Here is a 21,735-nt window from a genome sequence, read left to right on the forward strand (position 1 = left end):
GTTTCTGCTGTCTGGTCACAAAAATCAGCTGTGTTGAAGGAGATGTGGGCAATTACCAGAGCTCTCTTTATTCTAGAGAGAATTTTGGCAAAGAGGTTTCACTTCCAGCTGCCTTTTTCGTTATAATGCTCTGCAATTCATGAGCAATGGAGACAGATGTGGGCAACTCATTAGAAGTCCTCCACTCCAACCCACTTCCTGATATTCATCAGTTCAGGCATTCTTGGAGACCAATGAAATGTTGTTCTGCATAGAACATAATTGGCATTTTATGATGGTTTTCTTTCAAAAATGTACTTGCTGAAGTTATTATATCCTTTCCTATTCTAGAATATATCGAGCATTTCACAGGTTGCAATTCAGGTGACTATGCATGGAGAATTTGGGGAAAACGAACACTTTGGCACTTATTTCTGACCCGCAAATCAGCTTCAACAATACAATAATGCAAAGTAATATACTGTAGGTACCTGTCCTTTTCTTATAGGTCATTTCTTACCAAAGGACATTATGGCAATTTCTGTCATTTTAATTGAAACTGCCTGCCATAGATAGGGAAACGAATGAATCATTTCTCTTCCATCCGAAAGAGCCATCCCACACAAGGTCATCTATATATATACTTTCTCCAATCTTTGGCTAACTTTATTTCCACAGAATAAGCAGCTATGCCTATTCAAGCCATCAGATTCTGTCAAAAATGAAAAGGCTCTTAGCAGTTTCCTTTTTTTAAGGGAAAAAAAAACAACCAGTGGTGAGTTGTATCTTCATGCTCAATAAAATAGGTTTATCTTGGTGGTGATTAGGTTGGACATGGCTTCTGCTTGTATAGATGATGGCAAGAAAACCAGGTCTATAGACTAGGCGTGGAAGTGGATTTCACATTTTTGGGTGAAGATGAATATAAATACCGTATATAATAAAAGAATAACTTGGAATCACAACACATTTTGCTTGGCTTATATTTCTGAGATCACCTAAATCAGAGGTGTCAGATTCATGTTGTCATGGGGACATCATGGGATATACCAGGACTTTTTCCCCCTTTGCTAAACCGGGTGGGGGCGGGGCCAGCATGTGACGCATCTGGCCTGCGGGCCATGACCTAAATGAACTCCGGATGCTTTTGTGAGATCTTGTTCATTACATGGTAGGTTCTTGCTTATATTACTATTTCTTTTTCAGCTTTATTTTAGGATTCTCATCCGGAATTCTATACCTGTTATATTTATTCAGTCTCTCTTCCTACCAGGTTCATCTCACTTTATTTTGAAATGACTCTTGTCTGTTTGTCAGATTTTGAAGCATATGCTAAAAAGCATCTTCCCAAACCTATCTGGGATTATTTTGCAGCAGGTGCTGATGAATGTTATACCCGGGATGACAATCTCATGGCATATAAAAGGTAGGATATAAAGTAAGTCTTTGAAAGAAGATAGCTACTCATAACTGAGTCAGATGTATTCACTTTGAGATGTAGTACCAAGCCAAATGAATTTTATTCTCCTCATTCACTCTCTGATGCAAACTCAGATAGATATGAATGATCTGGTATTCACTACACTAGAAATTTGATTTGGGAAAAGAAATTGGCTGTGAATATGCTAACAACTGATAAAACCCTAGGGTTTTTTTTTGTTTCAAGTTTTTTATTTTATTTTACATATACATATCAATCAGGGGTGGATTCTATGTACCAATTTGCAATGGGAGCGCCTGCACACACACTTCTACACATGCACAGATCATCCATAATGACGTCCGGGTGGATGGGCGGAGCCTCCTGCTGCTCTTTCTACCGGTTCACAACCCACCACTGATATCAATGTGTGGCACCTGGATATCATACATTCTAATACAAATAAAACTAATAAAATTAATCATAGTTATTACATTCAGTGAATTTATATATTTCTAATAATAATACACATTTGTATTAAGTTGTAGTTATTATTATTTAATTATTCCATGTTTTAATATATTGCTCTAATGCCACTCACCATATTATTTGATCATACATAATAATACTGCCATTCAATTTCTAAGTTTCCCTCTTGTTATTGCTTTTATTTTATTATGTAAAAATGTATATACTAATATTCTCCTTTTCTTTTATTTCTATCTCTATTCTAACTTTAATCATGTCACCTTTTTATTAAAAGACATTTTCTTTCTATCCAACATCTGTCACCTACTTTGGTGCTTTGAATCCTTTTCATTTTTAACTTACCTCCCATATTTCACTCTTTATATCTATTTGTATTGAGATACAATCATTCATTATTTCATTAGTCAATTTTTCAATATACAATTCTAATACCAATTCCAATATTATTTAGACATACAAAATTATTCTAATCATATTCTTTACAATATTCAAATCAATATAATTCTGATAGTAATACACATATTTATATTAAAGTATGTTCTTTCATTATTTAATTGGTCAATGTTTTAATATATTATTCCAATGCCAATCACAATATTGTTAAAACGTACTTAATAATACTATCATTCAAACTCTAGTTTTCCCATTTTATTGTTACTTTTATTCCAGTACACACACAAACACACACACACACACACACACACACACACACACACACACACAAATGTTTCCCCCTTCTCTTATTTCTACTTAACTTCTAATCATGCCAACATTCTAAAAACGAAGGGAAAGAAAGAAAAAAAGAAAAGCAAATCAAAACATCAAAAAAGAGAGAAACCCTTTCCTTTCTATCCATCGACTCATGCCGGCTTCAGTACTTTAATTGCTATGGTTTTTTTTGACTTGCCTCCCATATTTCTCTCTTGGATCTTTATCTCTGTCTGCATCTACTTCTTGGATATTCAATCTAAGTATTTCGTCCATCTCTACCCTCTTTCATTGCCTAGCTTCCAAAGTATCTGCCCAAACCCCTCTCTCCCATTCAAAAATATCTTCCTGTATCTTCAATTCTCTTTTCAACTCTCTTAAAATATTTTCCCCCAGTTTAATTCACCAATCACTGTTATTTTTATTATTATCTCCTCCTTGTCTTCTTCTTTTGTTCGCTGGTTCTTCGGTTCTATCTTTTCCTCCATTCCTTCTGTTAGCTCCTCCTTTTTCTGAGCATCTAGATCTTTACTCATCATCCCTCATATAGTATTTTCCATTTTTTCCATAATCTCTTTAAAACCTTTCTCCATGATGTCCTTTGTGCTTTGGAAAATCAATGCCATATCCTTCAAAGTTCCACTCATTTCTTCTTTATGAAGCATCTTATTTTATTTTTTAAAAATCCCACTTTTGTCCAGTAGTCCAGGAACCACTTATTCAGACCTAAAATTGCCCTTCAAGAAGTACACTAATCACAGTTCTTTGTATCCCATAGGAAATCAATCAGTTCCATTTAAATATTCCCAGAAATTATCAAAAGCCTCTTTACATCCCCTTTACAGTTTCAATCTTCTAGTATAAATTCTGGGTTGATTTAATTAAATAGCTTCCTTGTCCTTGTATTTGAGTCTCCAGTAATCATGAGGTAGTTAGATATAACCCAGTAAATATTTTCACAATCCTTCATGTAAGAATTCCCAGACTTGTATATTTTCCTTTTGTCAGCAGGTGGCGGTCTAAACTTAAATATAGTGTTGCCACTAGTCAGTCTAATTTTAGTTATTTTGATTGTAATTTTAATTGTAATTCAATTATAGAAGCAGGATAAGTTTTTAAGTAAATAATTCCAGCATTTTAAAATGCCTTCCCATTACCACATCTTCCCAGTTTAAAAGTCCAATTTTCTATATTTTTATAAATTTATTGTTTTTCTCTCTTTAAGTCTTTTCCTTCCATTCTTTTTTTCAGAATGCTTAATCACCACTTTGATAAGCAATTCTGAGCAGATAGTTCTAAATTGTTCCTTGGGGTTAGGTTTTAAGTAAAAAGGAATCCTCTCCCCCAGTTCCAGTCACTGTTCACCTGCTTTGCTCCAGCATCAGTTGTTCCTTGGTTGTCCCAGCTTCATGGCAGCCATCTTTTGGCTGCCTCTTCTCCTCGCCGTGCCTGAGAGGGAAAAAGAACCCTGGATCAGACAGAAGAGTTGCGACTCTCCTTGACCTTACAGGGCATCCCTCTTTGCTTCACTGCCCCTACAGGGTGGCTTTGGCTCCTTTCAGAGCCCACCAACGGGGAGAACTCTGAAAGGGAGCACAGAGACCCCGCTCCTCATGACTGATCTCACCACAATGTCAACCAGAAGCCCCTGATAACACCCTAGATTTGTTGAGTGTTCTTGCAACTCCTCACAGAAGTATGTGACACAGCCTAGCTTGCTACAATAGTGAGCAGCAGATCACTACTGTGAGCACCAGCAATCACTCCTAGATGGTTAAACTTGAGTTTCTGGTTACTCCAGAGCTACTGAAATAGTTCCTGGTCCCACTTTCACTACAAGAAACACATAGCCTTTCAAAACAGAAGGAGTCTCATAGTATTTTCCCAGTGGAGGCATGGCATACATTTATATTATTTATAGCATACTTACAAATCTCTGTTTCTTAGCCAGCATAATTCCTACATTTCTGTGGGCACTAGGATGGGAAAACTAAGCTTACATAATAAAAGGACTGCCTGCCTGCAACTTTTATATCCAAGGGCCGGGATAGCTCAGGCAATAGAGAAGCCTGTTATTAGAACACAGAGCCTGCAATTACTGCAGGTTCGAGCCCGGCCCAAGGTTGACTCAGCCTTCCACCCTTTATAAGGTAGGTAAAATGAGGACCCAGATTGTTGGGGGGGCAATAAGTTGACTTTGTAAAAAAAATATACAAATAGAATGAGACTATTGCCTTATACATTGTAAGCCGCCCTGAGTCTTCGGAGAAGGGCGGGGTATAAATGTAAAAAAAAAAAAAAAAAGTAAGAAAGATGGCTGGTTTTGCTCTTTTCTGATCTAGTATCTTCTCAGTGTTCATTGTCTGTCACTGAAAGAGTTAACTGAAGGATATAGCTAGGTAAATGCAAGGGTAACTTGTGTCTATAGCAGGGGTAGTCAACCTTTTTATACCTACCACCCACTTTTGTATCTCTGTTAATAATAAAATTTTCTAACTGCCCACCAGTTCCACAGCCATGTATCGTCTGCGCATGCCTCTCGCGCATCGTGGATTGGATTTGTGGGAGGGGAGGGGCACCGGCTACCAGCTCTGCTTGTCTGTTACAGCTGGGTGATGTGGGGGGAGATACGCGAGCTATTCTGGGACGAGGCTTTTTTGTTTGCGGTCGAACTATAGTGCCATTTAGTTTCACTTATGTAACGTGAACTAAACTTACGCGCGGGAGATACAAATAGTATATTTTCAGAAATTTAAATTGTCACGGGGAATTTTATGAAAACCTAATGAAAATGTTTTTAAATAATGCTATGAAAATTTTTTAAAAAGTCAATTAAATTTAAAAAAAGGAAAGTCCTTCAGTATTGGACAAAACCCCTACCACCCACCATGAAAGCTGGAACGCCCACTAGTGGGCGGTAGGGACCAGGTTGACTACCACTGGTCTATAGGCTATGGCATCTCTCCTTCCAAAGCCATTCAGTGCAGTGGGAAAATCCCATTCCAGTTTTCCCTTAGGCAGGAAGCCAGCTAGATGACTTTTGGCAAGTCTTTGTCTCTCAAGCATAGGAAGAAGGCACTGGCAAGCCACTTCTGAAAATGTCCCCAGGAATACAGCAGGGACTTCTCCATGAAGTCACAAGGAGTTCAAGACTAGGTACACCAAAAACACTCTCCTTCACAGGGCTGCATAGGCATTTCTATCTTCTTCATAGGCCTTACAAACTGAACAAGATCAGTGCCATTGCAGGTCTTTCAGATCTGCACTGAAAACATCTGGACAACTAGATGGCAGCAATGACATATATATCACTTTTGCAGCACACATTTGGTTGCTCTCAGCCGTTGCAGAATTCAGGATACATGACAAAATCTAGGACGTTGCTTGAAGTTATTATGGTAGATTGAATAATGGATAGAAAAATAAATGGAGAAGCAGATTGATAGGAAGACTTCATTTTTCTGGACTTTCTTCAGTAATATTACTCCTATCAGCCCTGCTGCTTCTGCTCTCTCTTCATCCCACAGAATCTATTTGCGGCCACGTGTGCTGCGAGATATGTCAGCAATAAATCCAAGGACCACAATTCTTGGCTCTGAAATTGACTTCCCCGTGGGGATTGCTCCCTCTGGCTTCCACGGTTTGGCCTGTCCTGATGGAGAGCAGAGCACAGCTCGAGGTATGCAAGAATCTTTTTCCCTAGCAACAGTATAGGCCAAAAATAATCTTGCTGAAATAGTTCCTGGTCTATGGGATAAGGGATTATGGTATGGTGGGTTCAAAAGAAAACAAGCAATTGTAAATCCATCCATCCATCTATTTATCTATCTATTATCTAACATCTATGTATCTATCATCCATCCATCCATCTATCTATCTATCTATCTATCTATCTATCTATCTATCTATCTATCTATCTATCTATCTATCGTCTATCTATCTGTCATAAACCAGAACATAAAATACAAGCTGAGCGGACACAACCTTGTAGATGACCCTCACTCTGTCAAGGACCTTGGCGTATTCATATCTAACGATCTAAGTGCCAAAGCCCACTGTAACAACATCACCAAAAAGGCATTAAGAGTTGTAAACCTAATCTTGCATAGCTTCTTCTCCGGTAATATCACACTACTAATTAGAGCATACAAAACATTTGCTAGATCAATTCTCGAATATAGCTCATCTGTCTGGAACCCACACTATATATTGGACATTAATACAATTGAACGTATTCAGAAATATTTCACAAGAAGAGTCCTCCACTTCTCTGCTTGCAACAAAATACCTTATGCCACCAGACTTGAAATTCTACGCTTAGAAAACTTAGAACTACGCCACCTTCGGTATGACCTAAGCATAGCTCATAAAATTATTTGCTACTGGTCAATGATTACTTCAGCTTCAACCACAACAATACACTAGCACACAACAGATACAAACTTAAAGTGAACCGCTCCAAACTCGATTGCAGAAAATATGACTTCAGCAACAGAGTGATCAATAAAGGGCCTCTGGTGGCTCAGACTGCTAAGACAGTCTGTTATTAACACAGCTGGTTGCAATTACTGCAGGTTCAAGTCCCACCAGGCCCAAAGTTGACTCAGCCTTCCATCCTTTATAAGGTAGGTAAAATGAGGACCCAGATTGTTGGGGGCAATAAGTTGACTTTGTATATAATATACAAATGGATGAAGACTATTGCTTAACATAGTGTAAGCCGCCCTGAGTCTTCGGAGAAGGGTGGGATATAAATGCAAATAAAAAAATAAAAAAAAAATACCTGGAATGCATTATCTGACTCTGTGGTTTCATCCCAAAACCCCCAAAATTTTGACCTAAGTCTGTCCTCACCCCATTCCTAAGAGGTCTGTAAGGGGTGTGCATAAGAGCACCAGCGTGCCTACTGTCCCTGTCCTAATGTTTCCTCTGTTTGTATCTATTTTATGTATTCAATTCATGCTTATACATGTTGTGACTCCAGCCCCCGAGACAGAACAATACTTATATATAATTACCTAATACATTCTTGACAAATAAAATAAAATAAATAAAATAAAATAATCTAAAGAGCCACGGTGATGCAATGCAGTATTACAGGCTACTTCTGCTGATCACTGGCTGCCAGCAGTTTGGCAATTCAGGTCTCACCAGCTCAAGGTTGACTCAGCCTTCCATCTTTCTGAGGTCAGTAGAATGAGGACCCAGATTGTTGGGGGCAATATGCTGACTCTGTAAACCACTTAGAGAGGGCTGTAAAGCACTGTGAAGCAGTATATAAGTCTAAGTGCTATTGTTTTTACTATCATCTACAAAACCTAAACAGTAATTGTAAATTTATATAGAGAGAGAAAACAGAACACATTACTTGTTTCCCACAGAGTATCTGCACTGTGAGTCCACCCAGTTTCTTTTAGTAGGGAATGCAGTAAGGCTTGAACTGCTGCATGCAAAATATATGGCACTCCAGGAAGCAAGGGTTCCTTAAGCAACCAATTTGACTCCCAAATAGATAGCTAAAGGAGGACAAAAAAGTGCTGAAGGATTGGGCTGCTCCTGCTTAATCTACTTTTGGAAGTAGGTGTTTGCTTTGCTTTCCCCCGTGCCATGAAGATTGTTGTGGCAAGTATCCCAAGGGGGATACAATCTGGCGCCTTTCTACTATTTATTTATTTATTTATTTTGTCACACAGTATATATTTATTTATTTATTGTTTAAATTTCTATACCGCCCTTCTCCCAAAGGACTCAGGGCGGTTTACAGCCAAAGTAAAAACAATTAGTACAAAAATTAAAACCAGTTTAAAAGGAAAATTTGAAGTTGGTATATAAGCATAAGCATGAAATAACTATACAATATATAAGCACATATATAAGCATAAGTATGTAACAACTATATTAATTGGATATAATGAAAGGAAACAATAGGACAGGAACGGTAGACACGCTTGTGCTCTTATGCATGGCCCTTACAGACCTCTTAGGAATGGGGAGAGGTCTTTGTATTCATTCCTCTAACACAGAATTCTGACTTACTACTTTTATATACAAGTGCAAGTGTAAATATGTGAGTGGGTATATACATGAACTATGTCTATCCTTCCATCCCTCCATCCCTCCATCTAGCCACTGTTTTCTTCCTCCAACAGAATGGCTACAACCTTGCCTGTGACTGCCTAGTCAAAAGTCCAGCCAAGGCATTTCATTTGGCTCCATGCCAGTATTAACTGCACTGCTGCTTACTGTCAGGGAAATGGGGCTGGACTTTTAAGGCATTCAGAATTTGGAAAATATGGACTAGGAGTTGCAATAATGTAGGATAATGACTGATAGACTTCTATGTAGAAAATGTCCATTGCTAATAATTTCTTTCAGTCACCTAAATGACAGTTATGTAACAAGATGTCTTGAAGTGGGCGATGCCATAACAAAAGATATTTTTATCTGATGTAGCAGTAAATGGAAAAGTTCTCTGCTGACTTGCAAACATTACCAAGGGCTGATTGTGAATCAGGCCATCGGTTATTAATCATAGAAAGGTATCAGACTGAAAGAGACTTACTGTAAAGAGGATTAAACTAATGAGATACAACCTTGAATACATTTCTGAAGAATATGAAGCTAAAAACAGTTTCAAAGACTGGAACCTTGAGGACATAATACCTGAAGAATTGTGGGGAGAAATTAAAATGATCATTAAAAAAGAGAAAGCTAGAAAGCCAGAAACAAAGGACACACTTTTTCAAGGGGCAACCACTACTTCAGAGCTGAAAAAGCTTCTTGGATGAGAAGCGAAATGTCTTCAAAGAAAAACCAGAAAGTCCAGTTGCCCCTTGAAAAAGTACCTTTGGGACAACCATGACTGAGAATCTCCCTAAAGGACAAATTGTTTTCAAATAAAGTTATAGAAAAAAACTAAGGAAAAAAAGAAATAACGAAAGCTACTGATTTGGGGAAAACTAAAAAGATTAAGCTCAGGGGCTAGGACGTTGAGCTTGTCAATTGAAAGGTCAGCAGCTCAGCGGTTCGAATCCCTAATGCTGCCGTGTAATGGGGTGAGCTTCCATTACTTGTCCCAGCTTCTGCCAACCTAGCAGTTTCGAAAGCACGTAAATGCAAGTAGAAAAAATAGGGACCACCTTGGTGGGAAGCTAACAGCGTTCCGTGTGCCTTTGGCGTTGAGTCATGCTGGCCACATGACCATGGAGATGTCTTCGGACAGCACTGGCTCTTCGGCTTTGAAACGGAGATGAGCACCGCCCGCTAGAGTCGGCAATGACTAGCACATATGTGCGAGGGAAACCTTTACCTTTATCTTAAAAAGATTAATAAAAACTTCCAAGAAGTGATAAACTGGTATACCTGAACTCAGAATATAGATAAGTTGAAAAAATAACAGTATACAAAGCACAAAGGATCTATTTAAGGAAATTAGAAGAATTATGGGAAGCTTCCCATCTCAGTGATATAAGAAACAAACAGGAAGGAAGGAATTAATGAAAAGCATGTATAAGAAGAGCAACTCAGGTGAGACCATAGTCAAGAAAAGAACCTGAGGATGAGCTTGAGGAACAAGTCAGATGAACTATAAACCTGTGAGCAAGTATAAAAGCCTCAAGAGTGAATGAAATCTTCATAGAGTTCTTAAAGGGTCTAAGATAGAAGCAATATAGAACAAGTCAACCCCTATGAACAAATTTGGGGGGGGGGGGAAGCAGCATGGCTCCATGCAGAAATAAGGTCTAAAATTGTTGCATTTTCTAAAATGGGGCATTTAAAGGAATGCTATAACTATGGAATAATAGCTCTAACAATACATCCACTACATGCCAGGTAGATGCTGTTGAAAATCCTTCAAGAAGAAACAAACTGCAAATGAACAGGCTTTAGAAGGAACAGGGAATATAAGGTCATATTGCTAATATTAGGTGGATGATGGAAACAGCAGCAGATTAAGAAGAGCCTTATTGTTTAATAAACTATTCCAAAGATTTTGTAAATCTCTCACAGCAATGTGTATGCCAAGCATTCAGTTCTTCTGATGCAAAATCTCTAGAATAACCAAGAAACCACAGTAAGAATTGGACTCTCCAGAGAGGCTGGGACTGTCCCTCTTAGAACAGCAGCATCTACAGGCAGTTTTAGTCCTGCCCCTTTGTAAGTGTCACACAATGTTGATGTACATACAAAATGAACAGAGCTTCAATTACAGTTCTACCAATTGACTCCTCCCCACACCACAATCTTTAACTGGGACTTATTGGCTGCATGGGAAGATTGATGATAGATGATTAGGCTGGAACTTAATTATGGGAGTCAGTTTTGATTCTTTCCCCCTTCCCTCCAAATTTTCTAAAGCGGCAGAAGCTATGAATACCTGCTACATAGCCAGCACTTATTCCACTTTCTCTGTGGAAGAAATTGTTGCTGCTGCACCTACTGGTTTACGGTGGTTCCAACTCTACCTCCATCGGAACAGGAGGTTCTCACAGCAGCTGGTACAACGGGTTAATGCATTGGGATTCCAGGCCCTGGTGCTCACAGTTGACGTGCCCTACACTGGCAAGAGGCGGAATGACATTCGCAACAATTACCAGTTCTTGAAATCCATTCAAGTGAAGAACTTTAAAGGAGCTTTTGAGGTTGGTAACTCCTAAAACCCATCAGTTTAAAAAAGCATGTGAAGGAAAGGATGGCGGATCTTAGAATCTAAACATGCTTGCACATTTTAGAATCCTGGCTGAGTTTCCAAAATGTGCAATCTGCAAACTAGGGTTTAGAATTGCCTACCTATGCAGCTTCCACTCCTGAGGCATAAACTGTTTCTAAGACTGAATCCTCTGAATTAATGATGTGACTGTGAAAACATCACCCTAAACAGCTGTATGTGAGCTTCCATGAAGGGTAACTTCATGTGATGTTTAAACGTAGCAAGTTCACATGTACAGAATTCATTTCTGAGGTATTATCTTCTGAATTACTAAAAACCTATAATGTTAACAGATGACTAAATTATCTCTCTCTCTGAAAATTATTTTTAAAATACCAATATTAACTATTGATCAATTTTGTCTGATGGCTCTGCAGATGGTTGAATGACCATCAGTTGAGGAAGCTATAATAATGGATTCCTATATTTGGTAGGAATGGATAATTTCCTTCCGACCCTGGAAGGAAATTATCTATTATATTGTGTTGTTCTTAAACAAATATTCTAATAAAAATATTTCATTAGTAGCACTTAATATTTGACATTTAAGTAACAGCTGATGTGTAATATTTACTACTGCAATGAGTACATGTGGTTTTGTGAAGGACATTTCATTTTTATTTTTCCTGTGGAAATTCTGAAACTCAACATTTCCCAACCATTACTTTGGCTTTTTGGCTTTAGGCCAGAAAAGCCAGCAAAAGGGCCTTATAAGTAAAAAAGAAAACACCTATCTGGGCTTATTCACACCACATTGTGTGAACACTACACCACAATGGCTGAGCCATTGTGACAATATAGTTCTTTGTGATCCACACTTTTTGATTATTCACACAGAAAATGACCAAGACCATTATATATACAATAATATGTAATAAAAGCCTGAGCCATCCAAAATTAAATCTATGACATTCCTCAAAATAAGCTCAAGTATGATTGATTATCTGGAGAGGGGGATGAATCCCGATCCAGATTTCTAGAATATACTTTGCATATTTGTACTTGATATGCATCTATTGGAAGGGGTTTGTTCCAGGATTTTTCTAGGCTCAAACTATAGAAATGGTCAATATGTGAAAAAAAAGACTGTTCGTTTTTATGAAAAGTCTGACGACTCTGAAACTCTGCAAGTTTTGAAGGTTCTGGTGAGGACAACCTTTATCAGCTCTTTAAGAGGGAAATGACAAACCTTCAGTGATGAACCATGGGGAGGGGGCAGAGAAATGGATTTCCAAGTTCCACCTTCCTCTCCTTGAGAAAAGGGTCATGGAAAGGCAATGCAATCCCAAATGACAAGAAGTTTTCTTGGTTACAGTAAATGAGTTCTTGGGGTAATTGCTCATTCTCTACCAGACTGTACTAAGCAATGACCAGAAAAAAGAAGAAATCTCCTTGAACTATGAAAGGATAGTTCGTTAGTTTCTTCATCACTAAATTACATCCTGCCCTTCATTTTCCTGGATCTCTATCTCTGTCTTCCCAGGGAAGGAATGTTACACTGCTATTTTCTCCCATTTTCTGTGGTTCTCCTTGGGTTAGCTACCGAAGCGACATATTCTTGGGCATCCTGAGGCTACTCTGGAGTGTGGATGTTCCTAGCCTAGAGGATATTTTAACCTTCATTGTCACATTCCTTACAATCTCTTGCAAACTTACAAGGCTTCTTTACAACAAAATGAGGAATGGCAAAATGTTGTCAAAAGGCTACTTATATACTAGAAGTTGAAACATGAAGCACCAGAAAATTTTGGAGGATATTCATGAAATTTGTCAGCTTTAGAATCTGATACCCTGATCTTCTTGTCAGCAAAAGAGAAGGCACCTATTACAGCAAGGGTCCCCAAACTTGGCAGCTTTAAGACTTGTAGATTTCAACTCCTAGAATTCTCCAGCCAGCATAGCTGGCTGGAGAATTCTGGAAGTTAGTCCACAAGCCTTAAAGCTGCCAAGTTTGAAGACTTCTGTATTACAGCATGCTGGAGAATTCTTAGGTGACCAAGTATTCCATGGGACATATATAAGATACTTGGAAACACCTTATAAAAAGATAATTCTTTTGGAACATTAGATTTTAACAAATACATTAATGTAGGAATGATAGGAAAAATAAATTATATACAAACTTAATCATATTACTGGAGAAATGTTAAATTATAATAATATTGCAGGACCTGTAAGATAGCATTTACTTAAACAGACATGCATACAATGGCAATGAAGTTTCTATCTTCCTCTCTCCTTCAGGATGAAGACCAGACTGAATATGGTCTGCCCCCTGGATCCATAGACCCATCTATCAATTGGAATGACATCACCTGGCTACAAAGTCTGACCCAGCTGCCAATCATCATCAAGGGGATTCTGACAAAGGAAGATGCTGAGCTAGCTGTGAGACATGGGGTCCAAGGGATTATCGTATCCAACCACGGAGGAAGACAGCTAGATGGGGTCCTTCCTACTGTAAGTCATGAGCCATTATTTATCCTATTTGCAATCTGGCTCTAGCAAACCGTTGTCATGATCGGATCATTCTCTCCTTCGTCTGGACTTTCAGACCGCCACTCAACACCGCAGGGAGACGGGACCAATACGTTGGTTCTGTCCCAGGCGCCTGATGGACCCGGAGAGGTTCCTGACGGAGCTTGGGCCGTTTCCTGAGGGTCTAGCCCACGGCATGGCTGAAGAACTAGTCACGGTTTGGGAACTGGCCGCGGCTGGGGCTCTAGACCGTGTTGTGCCTTCGCGGCCTCTGACCCGGCGTAGGTCTCAACCAGCTCCTTGGTTTACTGAGGAGCTGAGGGAGATGAAACGCCGGAGAAGATGCCTAGAGAGTGCCTGGAGATCCAGCCGTTTGGAGGCTGACTGGACACTAGTTAGGTCTTATAGTAGGACCTACCTAGTGGCACTGAGGGAAGCAAGACATCTTTACGTCTCCTCCCTCATTGCATCGGCAGATAACCACCCGGCCACCCTTTTTCGGGTGACCTGCTCCCTCCTTCAACGGGGGTGCGGGATGAACCGTTGCAAGGACGTGCCGAGGAGTTTAGTGGTTATCTATACGATAAAATCGTTCAGCTTCGGTCTGGATCAAAATTGGGTGGATCCAAGTGAGAGGTCGGAGACTCATCTTGTTGAGACCGTTTGGGATGGATTTGATCCTGTGGCTCCTGAGGACATGGACAGGTTGTTGGGGAGGTTGAATGCCACCACATGTTTACTGGACCCGTGCCCCTCCTGGCTGGTACTGGCCACGCAGGAGGTGACACGAGGCTGGCTCCGGGGGATTATCAATGCTTCTTTGATGGAAGGGGTTGTCCCTGCTGCCTTGAAAGAGGCGGTGGTGAGACCCCTCCTCAAGAAGCCTTCCCTGGACCCAGCTGTTTTAGGAAATTATCGTCCGGTCACCAACCTTCGCTTTGTGGCGAAGGTTGTAGAGAGTGTGGTGGCACGTCAATTACCCCAATATCTGGAGGAAACTGTCTATCTAGACCCGTTCCAGTCCGGGTTTCGGCCCGGATACAGTATGGAGATGGCTTTGGTCGTGTTGGTTGATGATCTCTGGAGGGCCAGGGATAGGGGTTATTCCTCTGCCCTGGTCCTATTAGTCCTCTCAGCAGCTTTTGATACCATCGACCATAGTATCCTGCTGCACCGGTTGGAGAGTTTGGGAGTGGGAGGCACCGTTTATCGGTGGTTCTCCTCCTATCTCTCTGACCGGTCGCAGACGGTGTTGGCAGGGGGGCAGAGATTGACCCCGAGGCGCCCCATGTGTGGGGTCCGCAGGGGTCGATTCTCTCGCCTCTCCTGTTCAACATCTATATGAAGCCGCTGGGTGAGATCATCAGTGGTTTTGGGGTGAGATACCAACTGTACGCTGATGATATGCAGCTGTACTTCTCCACCCCAGGCCACCCCAACAAAGCTATCGAAGTACTGTCCCGGTATCTGGAAGCCGTACGGATCTGGATGGGGAGAAACAGGCTCAAGCTCAATCCTTCCAAGATGGAGTGGCTGTGGATGCCGGCACCCCGGTACAGTCAGCTGCAGCCGCCGCTGACTGTTGGGGGAGAATCACTGGCCCGGATGGAAAGGGTGCGCAACTTGGGCGTTTTCCTGGATGGGCGGCTGTCCTTTGAAGATCACTTGACGGCTGTCTCCAGGAGAGCTTTTTATCAGGTTCGCCTGATTCGCCAGTTGTGCCCCTTCCTTGACCAGGATGCCCTATGCATGGTCACTCATGCTCTTGTTACCTCTCGCTTGGATTACTGCAATGCTCTCTACATGGGGCTCCCCTTGAAGAGCACCCGGAGGCTCCAGTTGGTCCAGAATGCAGGTGCGCAGGTGATAGAGGGAGCTGCTCGTGTGTTGTGACCCAGGTTCCTGGACCTGGACTCCTGGACTCAGATGATTCAGAAAGTGAGGGAGAAGACCTGGCAAGCCCTGCTTCTCTTGGGCCCTCTCCCTCCCTGGCACCCACTCAAAGGGAGGAGGAGGGGCCGGCAAGGCCTGATTCTCCCGAGCCTTCTTCTGATTTGGCAACGCCCCAAGAACAGTTTTGGAGTGATGCAAGACTGCACAGACGTGACCGGCGCGCGCAGCAGAGGAAGCATTGGGACAAAGTCAAGGAATGATGGTCATGCAGTGACATCTGCAGAGACTATAAATAGGAGGCGGGACTTCCTGGTTTTTTGTCTTGGACAAAGCGATGAATTTGCGTGGGCAAACTGTATCAATGGAGGGAAGAATATATTCGTGAGTAATTCTGGCCTTATCTATAATTTCCTCGTTATCTCCAGAGACTTGGCAGGCCCAATGGCCAGGACATTTATCTATGTAAATAAAGTGGAAGAGAAGGCCTTTGACTGACTCTTTGTTGGGAGTATTGGGGGAGGGAAACAGAACATCGTGGCTCCCATCTGACACCACTCCTGCGCAGGCTGCACTGGCTACCTGTGGTCTTTCGGGTGCGCTTCAAGGTGTTGGTTACTACCTTTAAAGTGCTCCATGGCATAGGGCCGGTGTCGTGTCCCACTCCTCGGCTGACGGCCGGGTTGGGGAAGTCCGTATCAGGGGTGCCTCTGCAGCTCTGCCCAAGTCCTAGCAAAGTTCTCATGGCAGGCAGGAGACCAGGAAGTGACTTCAGCAGTCCAAGGTAGACTTTGCCTGACTCAGAGAATGCCAGAAAGCAGATCCTTTATATAGGCCATGGGGTGTGGCTCCATGACTCAGCACTTATCCAGGCCTGCCCCTCCCTTCCTTTTGCTGACGTCGCCTATCAATTCTCCTGAAGCGAGGATCTCTCCAGGCTCCAGCTGTTGGCAATTCACATTCCTCAGGCTCACATGCTGTGGGGGAGGGGGAGGGGTCTAGTTGCTCCGTTTGGAGCCAGGGCTGGGGGCTGGAGGCATGTCAGGCCCTTCGTCTTGCTTGGCCTGTCTGGGCATGGTGCCCAGGGCTGGGGCCTGGAGGCATGCCAGGACATTCCTCAGCGTTCGGCTGGAGATAAGAGGGACCCAGCTGCGGGGAAAGCGAGCGAGACACAACAGCCGGGTTATTTACAGGACCGCCTACTGCCATCGATTGCCTCCCACCGACCCGTGCGTTCTCACAGAGAGGGACTCCTTAGGGTACCGTCCACCAAGCAATGTCGGCTGGCAACGCCCAGGGGAAGTTTCCAAGTAGTCCCAAGGATTTATGAAGGATAGGGGGAAACATACTGAGCTCTTTGAAAAAGGAGGACAAGTTATATGAAGCTTTGGTTTTAATTGTCCATTGTTATTAGAGAGAGCCACAGAAATACCAAGTCCAGATCTCTGATTTTTCGGACTGAACTAAATGAAACAACTGTGGCAGCAAATGATGAAGACAACAGGAAGAACCTGGGTACTTGGTTCAAATTAATAAACAATGTTGCATTTTCATTGTAAAGATTCTTCCTGAGTAAAGTTAAAGTTAGAAAACTATAACCCCATTTAAAATATGAGCTCCATCCATCCAGTTGCTAGCTTCCCAAACTCCAAGCTTCACAAATTAAAAAACAGAATAAACATCATAATATAACATATGGCAAAGCAGCAATAAAATTGTTACTCTGCATCATAGACAGTAAACTATTATAGCAGCTATTGATAAAAATAAAAAGGAAGTCTTGCTGTAAAAAGTTTTAAACGGCTTTTGCAAAACTTGTTAATAGGATGTTAATGTATTTGGGGCTCTCTCTTGGAAAGAAATTCCTGAGCATAAGTACAGCCCCTGAAGATCCATTTCTTCCTCCCAATCAAATGGATATCGAGGATTGTTGAGATGTATATGCAAGAGGTTCTTGACTAATAATTTCAACAGACAACCAGGTTATACAGAAGGTTTATGTCCTTCAGATATTCTTGTCTTCAAACATTTGGGATTTTTTCAGCCCTGCAACCTCTATTACTGGGAACTAACTGAAAAAGGGTCTATTTGTTTTAGTTAAGAACTCACACTCGCCCCCATCCTGTGCAATTTTAATAATTTAATTTGATTGATCATGTTTGCAGATTGCTGCTCTGGTTGAAGTTACTACTGCAGTGCAAGGCAAAATCGAAGTTTACTTGGATGGTGGAATCCGAACAGGGAATGATGTGTTGAAAGCATTGGCACTTGGAGCAAAATGTGTCTTCATCGGCAGACCCACAATGTGGGGTTTGGCCTATAAGGTGAACATAAGTCCCTGCACAGGAATGGCTATGATCAAAAGTTGAAGATAAATAGCTGTCTCTTTATGTGAATAACTGAAGTCGGCTTCCCCATTTTCCTTAGATTTGCACTCACTAGATAATGCTTCCCATTTGATTTCATACTGCATGCCTGTCTAACGATCAAGCTTAATGTACAAACTTGATTTATTCAGCAAGCTTCATTACGTCTGCTCACATTCACATATACCCATTTACACACATTTTTAGATTTACTTCAGGTCTCTGATGCAGCAGGCTCTTAGCATGACAAGTTATAATTCAAGCAAGGATAGTGGAGAAAAATCTCTATGCAGAAAGGGAGTTTTAAATCAAGTACACTGTTCACCATAGGAAAAGCTGGTGTTCAGAAAGCAAAAGCTGAGTTTTTACAAACAAGCTCTTAGTCATAAAAAAAAATTCTGCTAGCATTTAGTCTTGGTCTCTCGTGTGCTTGAGCACATCTCTGCCTTTTTATAAATCATTATACCCTTTCCTATAAAGATAAACCTAATTATAGCCACAACAATACGCTTTACTGAATTTTATGATAGCTGGAGGCAGGGAAGTTTAGAAAAAAATGGAAAAGAAGAAAGTGATGGTATGTTGTAAGTTTGCTAGAATTGCACTAAAATGAAAGCTGTAATCAAATCATTCTGGAGAAAATTAGACTCTCCTTGCAAGGCATCTGCAAGAGGGTCAAAAAAGTCGAGTTGGTAGCCAATCAATACAATCAAAGCCTGGGGCCATTTTACATGTCTTACATAACACACATTTAAAAGGGGGAGGATCTTGCTTGTATAATTAGAAGTGCCATTTTGACTTTTTTGGCTCTCCCCCTCCCAGTGTCCCCGTTTTCTGGTATCCAATAAACAAAATCTTATCTTTTTTCTAGACCCACCTGACAGTTGTATTCTCCTAATCCAGAATTGATCCCTGTTTTCTACACTGGTTTCAGTTTCTTTCTGGTTATGAGCTATGTCGCAAATAACATACTGTAGTAACATAATAATAATTAGTAGGAACATAAATTGATGATCCTTAGATCAAATTTACAAGATTCTAAAATTTACTCCACTAAGCAGAAACAATTATACTGAAAGTAGCTCACTAATGAGATACTTTCTGGTCTCCAAAATTCACAGATAATTTATTGTTAAGAAAACATCTGAGAAATAGCAAATGGTTTTGAAACATTTGTACAAAATTGGATAGCTTTATTTTTAAAAAAAGTCAATAGAAACAATTTGCACCTTTAAAAAATTCTTCTCGATGCTTTTATATGAGCACCTATGTACTTCGGTGGAACTAGAATATGAAAAGTCTGAATGGAGGTTAAATATTTAAATGAAACAGAGACAGGTTTTAAGGATTTATTTTAATCAATGAAAAAAAGTTGCAACCCAAAATAGTACCAAGAAACCTGGATGGTAAATGAAATGGTTGAAGCAGATTCATACATATCTAATAACTAGTTCAAGCTTCCCTACTGTGCCAATTTATTTGATCTCTCAGCAATGCTATTAGAGAAAGTGAAGATTCCAAAATACCCTTGGGAATGACTAAGAGACAAGTAATATTTTTTTTGAGAACTGGAAATGGAATATAGTTAGCCTACATCCCATTTCCCCCAGTCAAGGCACTAGCATTTTGCTCAGATAGGGCAGGGGTCTCCAACCTTGGTCCCTCCAACCTTGGTCCCTTTAAGCTTTGCTGGCTGAGGGACTCTGGGAATTGAAGTCCACAAGTCTTAAAGGGACCAAGGTTGGAGACCCCTGAGATAGGGTCAACAGGTTTTACATAGCTTTAAAGAAGTGGTGGGTTGCTACTGGTTCGCCCTGGATCACGCAAACTGGTAGCAAACAGGGCTCTGCCCACCAGCCCGGACGTCTCTGTGCATGTGCAGAAGCGGCACGCACGCGAGCAGACGCGTGCACGCCTACAAGCGAACCAGTAGTGGCCCAAATTGAAACCCACTACTGCTTTAAACACTGACAATTCTGATTAGAAACAAAAGAAAAATAAATATACAGCCAACATCATAGAAAATGCTGAAAATGAGAGCCTTTTATTTGAAAAAGCTTTCAGTAAAAGCTTTCTGCAGGATTCTCTACATCTTCAAGCTAGGTTAGTCACATCATTTACAATGCCATTCATTTTTGAAACAGGGTAAAGAAGGACTTCAAGAACTTTTGAAGATTTTAAAAGATGAATTTTGTCTGTCAATGGCTCTCACAGGTAAAAACATTTTTACTTTACAGTTGTATTTTATTTTATTTTTTCATTTCTTTGATTGGTATATCTCTATGTGTTGATTAGATCTGGAAGGCCACCTGACTCTAGAACTATTCTGAGCAGCTTACAGTATAAAAACAGATTAAAAAGTAATTTTTTAATTGCATCCCATATATAATATATTACACTGACAAAGCTACACAAACACCCGTCCCAAGGCCTGGGAAAACATCTGCGTTTTTAAATTTCTGGAACATTCTTAGGGTGGAAGCTGGATCTCTGGGAGATCTGAGTACCAGAAAACAGTTTCATGAGTGAGAAGACACGTTTCCTGGGTTCCAATAAATAGCATTTTTTGATTGAAGGGTCTTGAAGGTCACCAACTTTGTTCAATCTTACTGATCAGGCAGGCCTTCAAATAACAGAGCCTATGCCTTGAAGGGCTTTATAAGTACCGGTAGTTAGCAGCACCTTAAATGGCACCTGGAAATACACTGCCAAGCTGTGCAGCTCAGTTCTATATAATGTTTTTTTAATATTTTTTTATTTTGAATACAAACAATATAAACATAATACATATAAATCTAAATACAAAAAAGGGGGAGATATTACAGTGCATCCCCCCCCATGGTGGGTTTCACTTGCCTTTGCTATTGGTTTGCTCGCATGCCACTTCTGCGCATGCACAGAGGGTATTTGATGATGTCCAGATGGGTGGGCGGAGCAATCCACCACTGATCCCCCCTCAAGACCTTTTTCCCCCTTATATTTCTTCTATAACAACTAAAAGATATACAATATATTTCAATTGTGTCCTTATCCCCTCCAAAACAATATATATTCTTGACTAGGCTTATTCCCTTTGTCTTCCACCAACACTTTTTATAAAATCCCCCCATATTTCATTATAATTGTTTACTTTAATCATCCCTTTTTAAAATTTAATTTCTGTTGTTAATTTATTATTTGTTGCCATACTCCAGGTTTCATTATACCACTCATTTCTTTGAATATCTCAATTTCTAAAAAAAAATAGAAAAGTCATAAATCAACTATATTCAGAGAATAAAGTGAAAATAGTTATAAATGATGGTGTTACAGAGATAATAACCTTAAGCCAAGGAACAAGACAGGGTTGCCCTTTATCCCCAGTTTTATTTGCATTAGTGATGGAGGTTTTGGCAAATGCAATTAGGGAATATTCATTGATTGAAGGAATTGGTGTACAGAACAAAACTAAAATAAATTTATTTGCATTTATTTATTTGCATTTTTAACATTTCAAAATCCCGTAGTTATTATAGAGAGGGGACAAAGTTCTATATAATGTTGATATATTCAATTTCAAAATTCATAAGATGAATTGTTTTTCAACTGAAAAGAAATTATATAGGTATTCCTCAACTTACGATTACATTTGTGCTCAAAATTTCTGTTGCTAAGCGAGATATTTATTAAGTGAATTTTGCCCCATTTTACAATCT

At 40.4% G+C, this 21,735-nt stretch overlaps 1 protein-coding gene across 2 annotated transcripts in view; it reads left to right on the top strand.

Moving 5' to 3' along the window:
- The window catches only part of HAO2 (hydroxyacid oxidase 2), an 82,657-nt gene that overhangs the window by 57,657 nt on the left and 3,265 nt on the right, over positions 1–21,735 (top strand). For both annotated transcript variants that reach the window (XM_058172540.1, XM_058172541.1), the window contains 6 exons: positions 1,253–1,405; positions 6,124–6,275; positions 10,955–11,238; positions 13,551–13,766; positions 17,840–17,998; positions 20,185–20,254. In XM_058172540.1, coding sequence (XP_058028523.1) covers positions 1,275–1,405; positions 6,124–6,275; positions 10,955–11,238; positions 13,551–13,766; positions 17,840–17,998; positions 20,185–20,254 — 1,012 coding nt within the window. In that variant the 5' untranslated portion in view covers positions 1,253–1,274. The remainder of the gene's footprint in view (positions 1–1,252; positions 1,406–6,123; positions 6,276–10,954; positions 11,239–13,550; positions 13,767–17,839; positions 17,999–20,184; positions 20,255–21,735) is intronic.

The sequence above is a fragment of the Ahaetulla prasina genome, chromosome 2 (assembly GCF_028640845.1).
Source record: "Ahaetulla prasina isolate Xishuangbanna chromosome 2, ASM2864084v1, whole genome shotgun sequence".
In the NCBI taxonomy this organism is placed as follows: domain Eukaryota; kingdom Metazoa; phylum Chordata; class Lepidosauria; order Squamata; family Colubridae; genus Ahaetulla; species Ahaetulla prasina.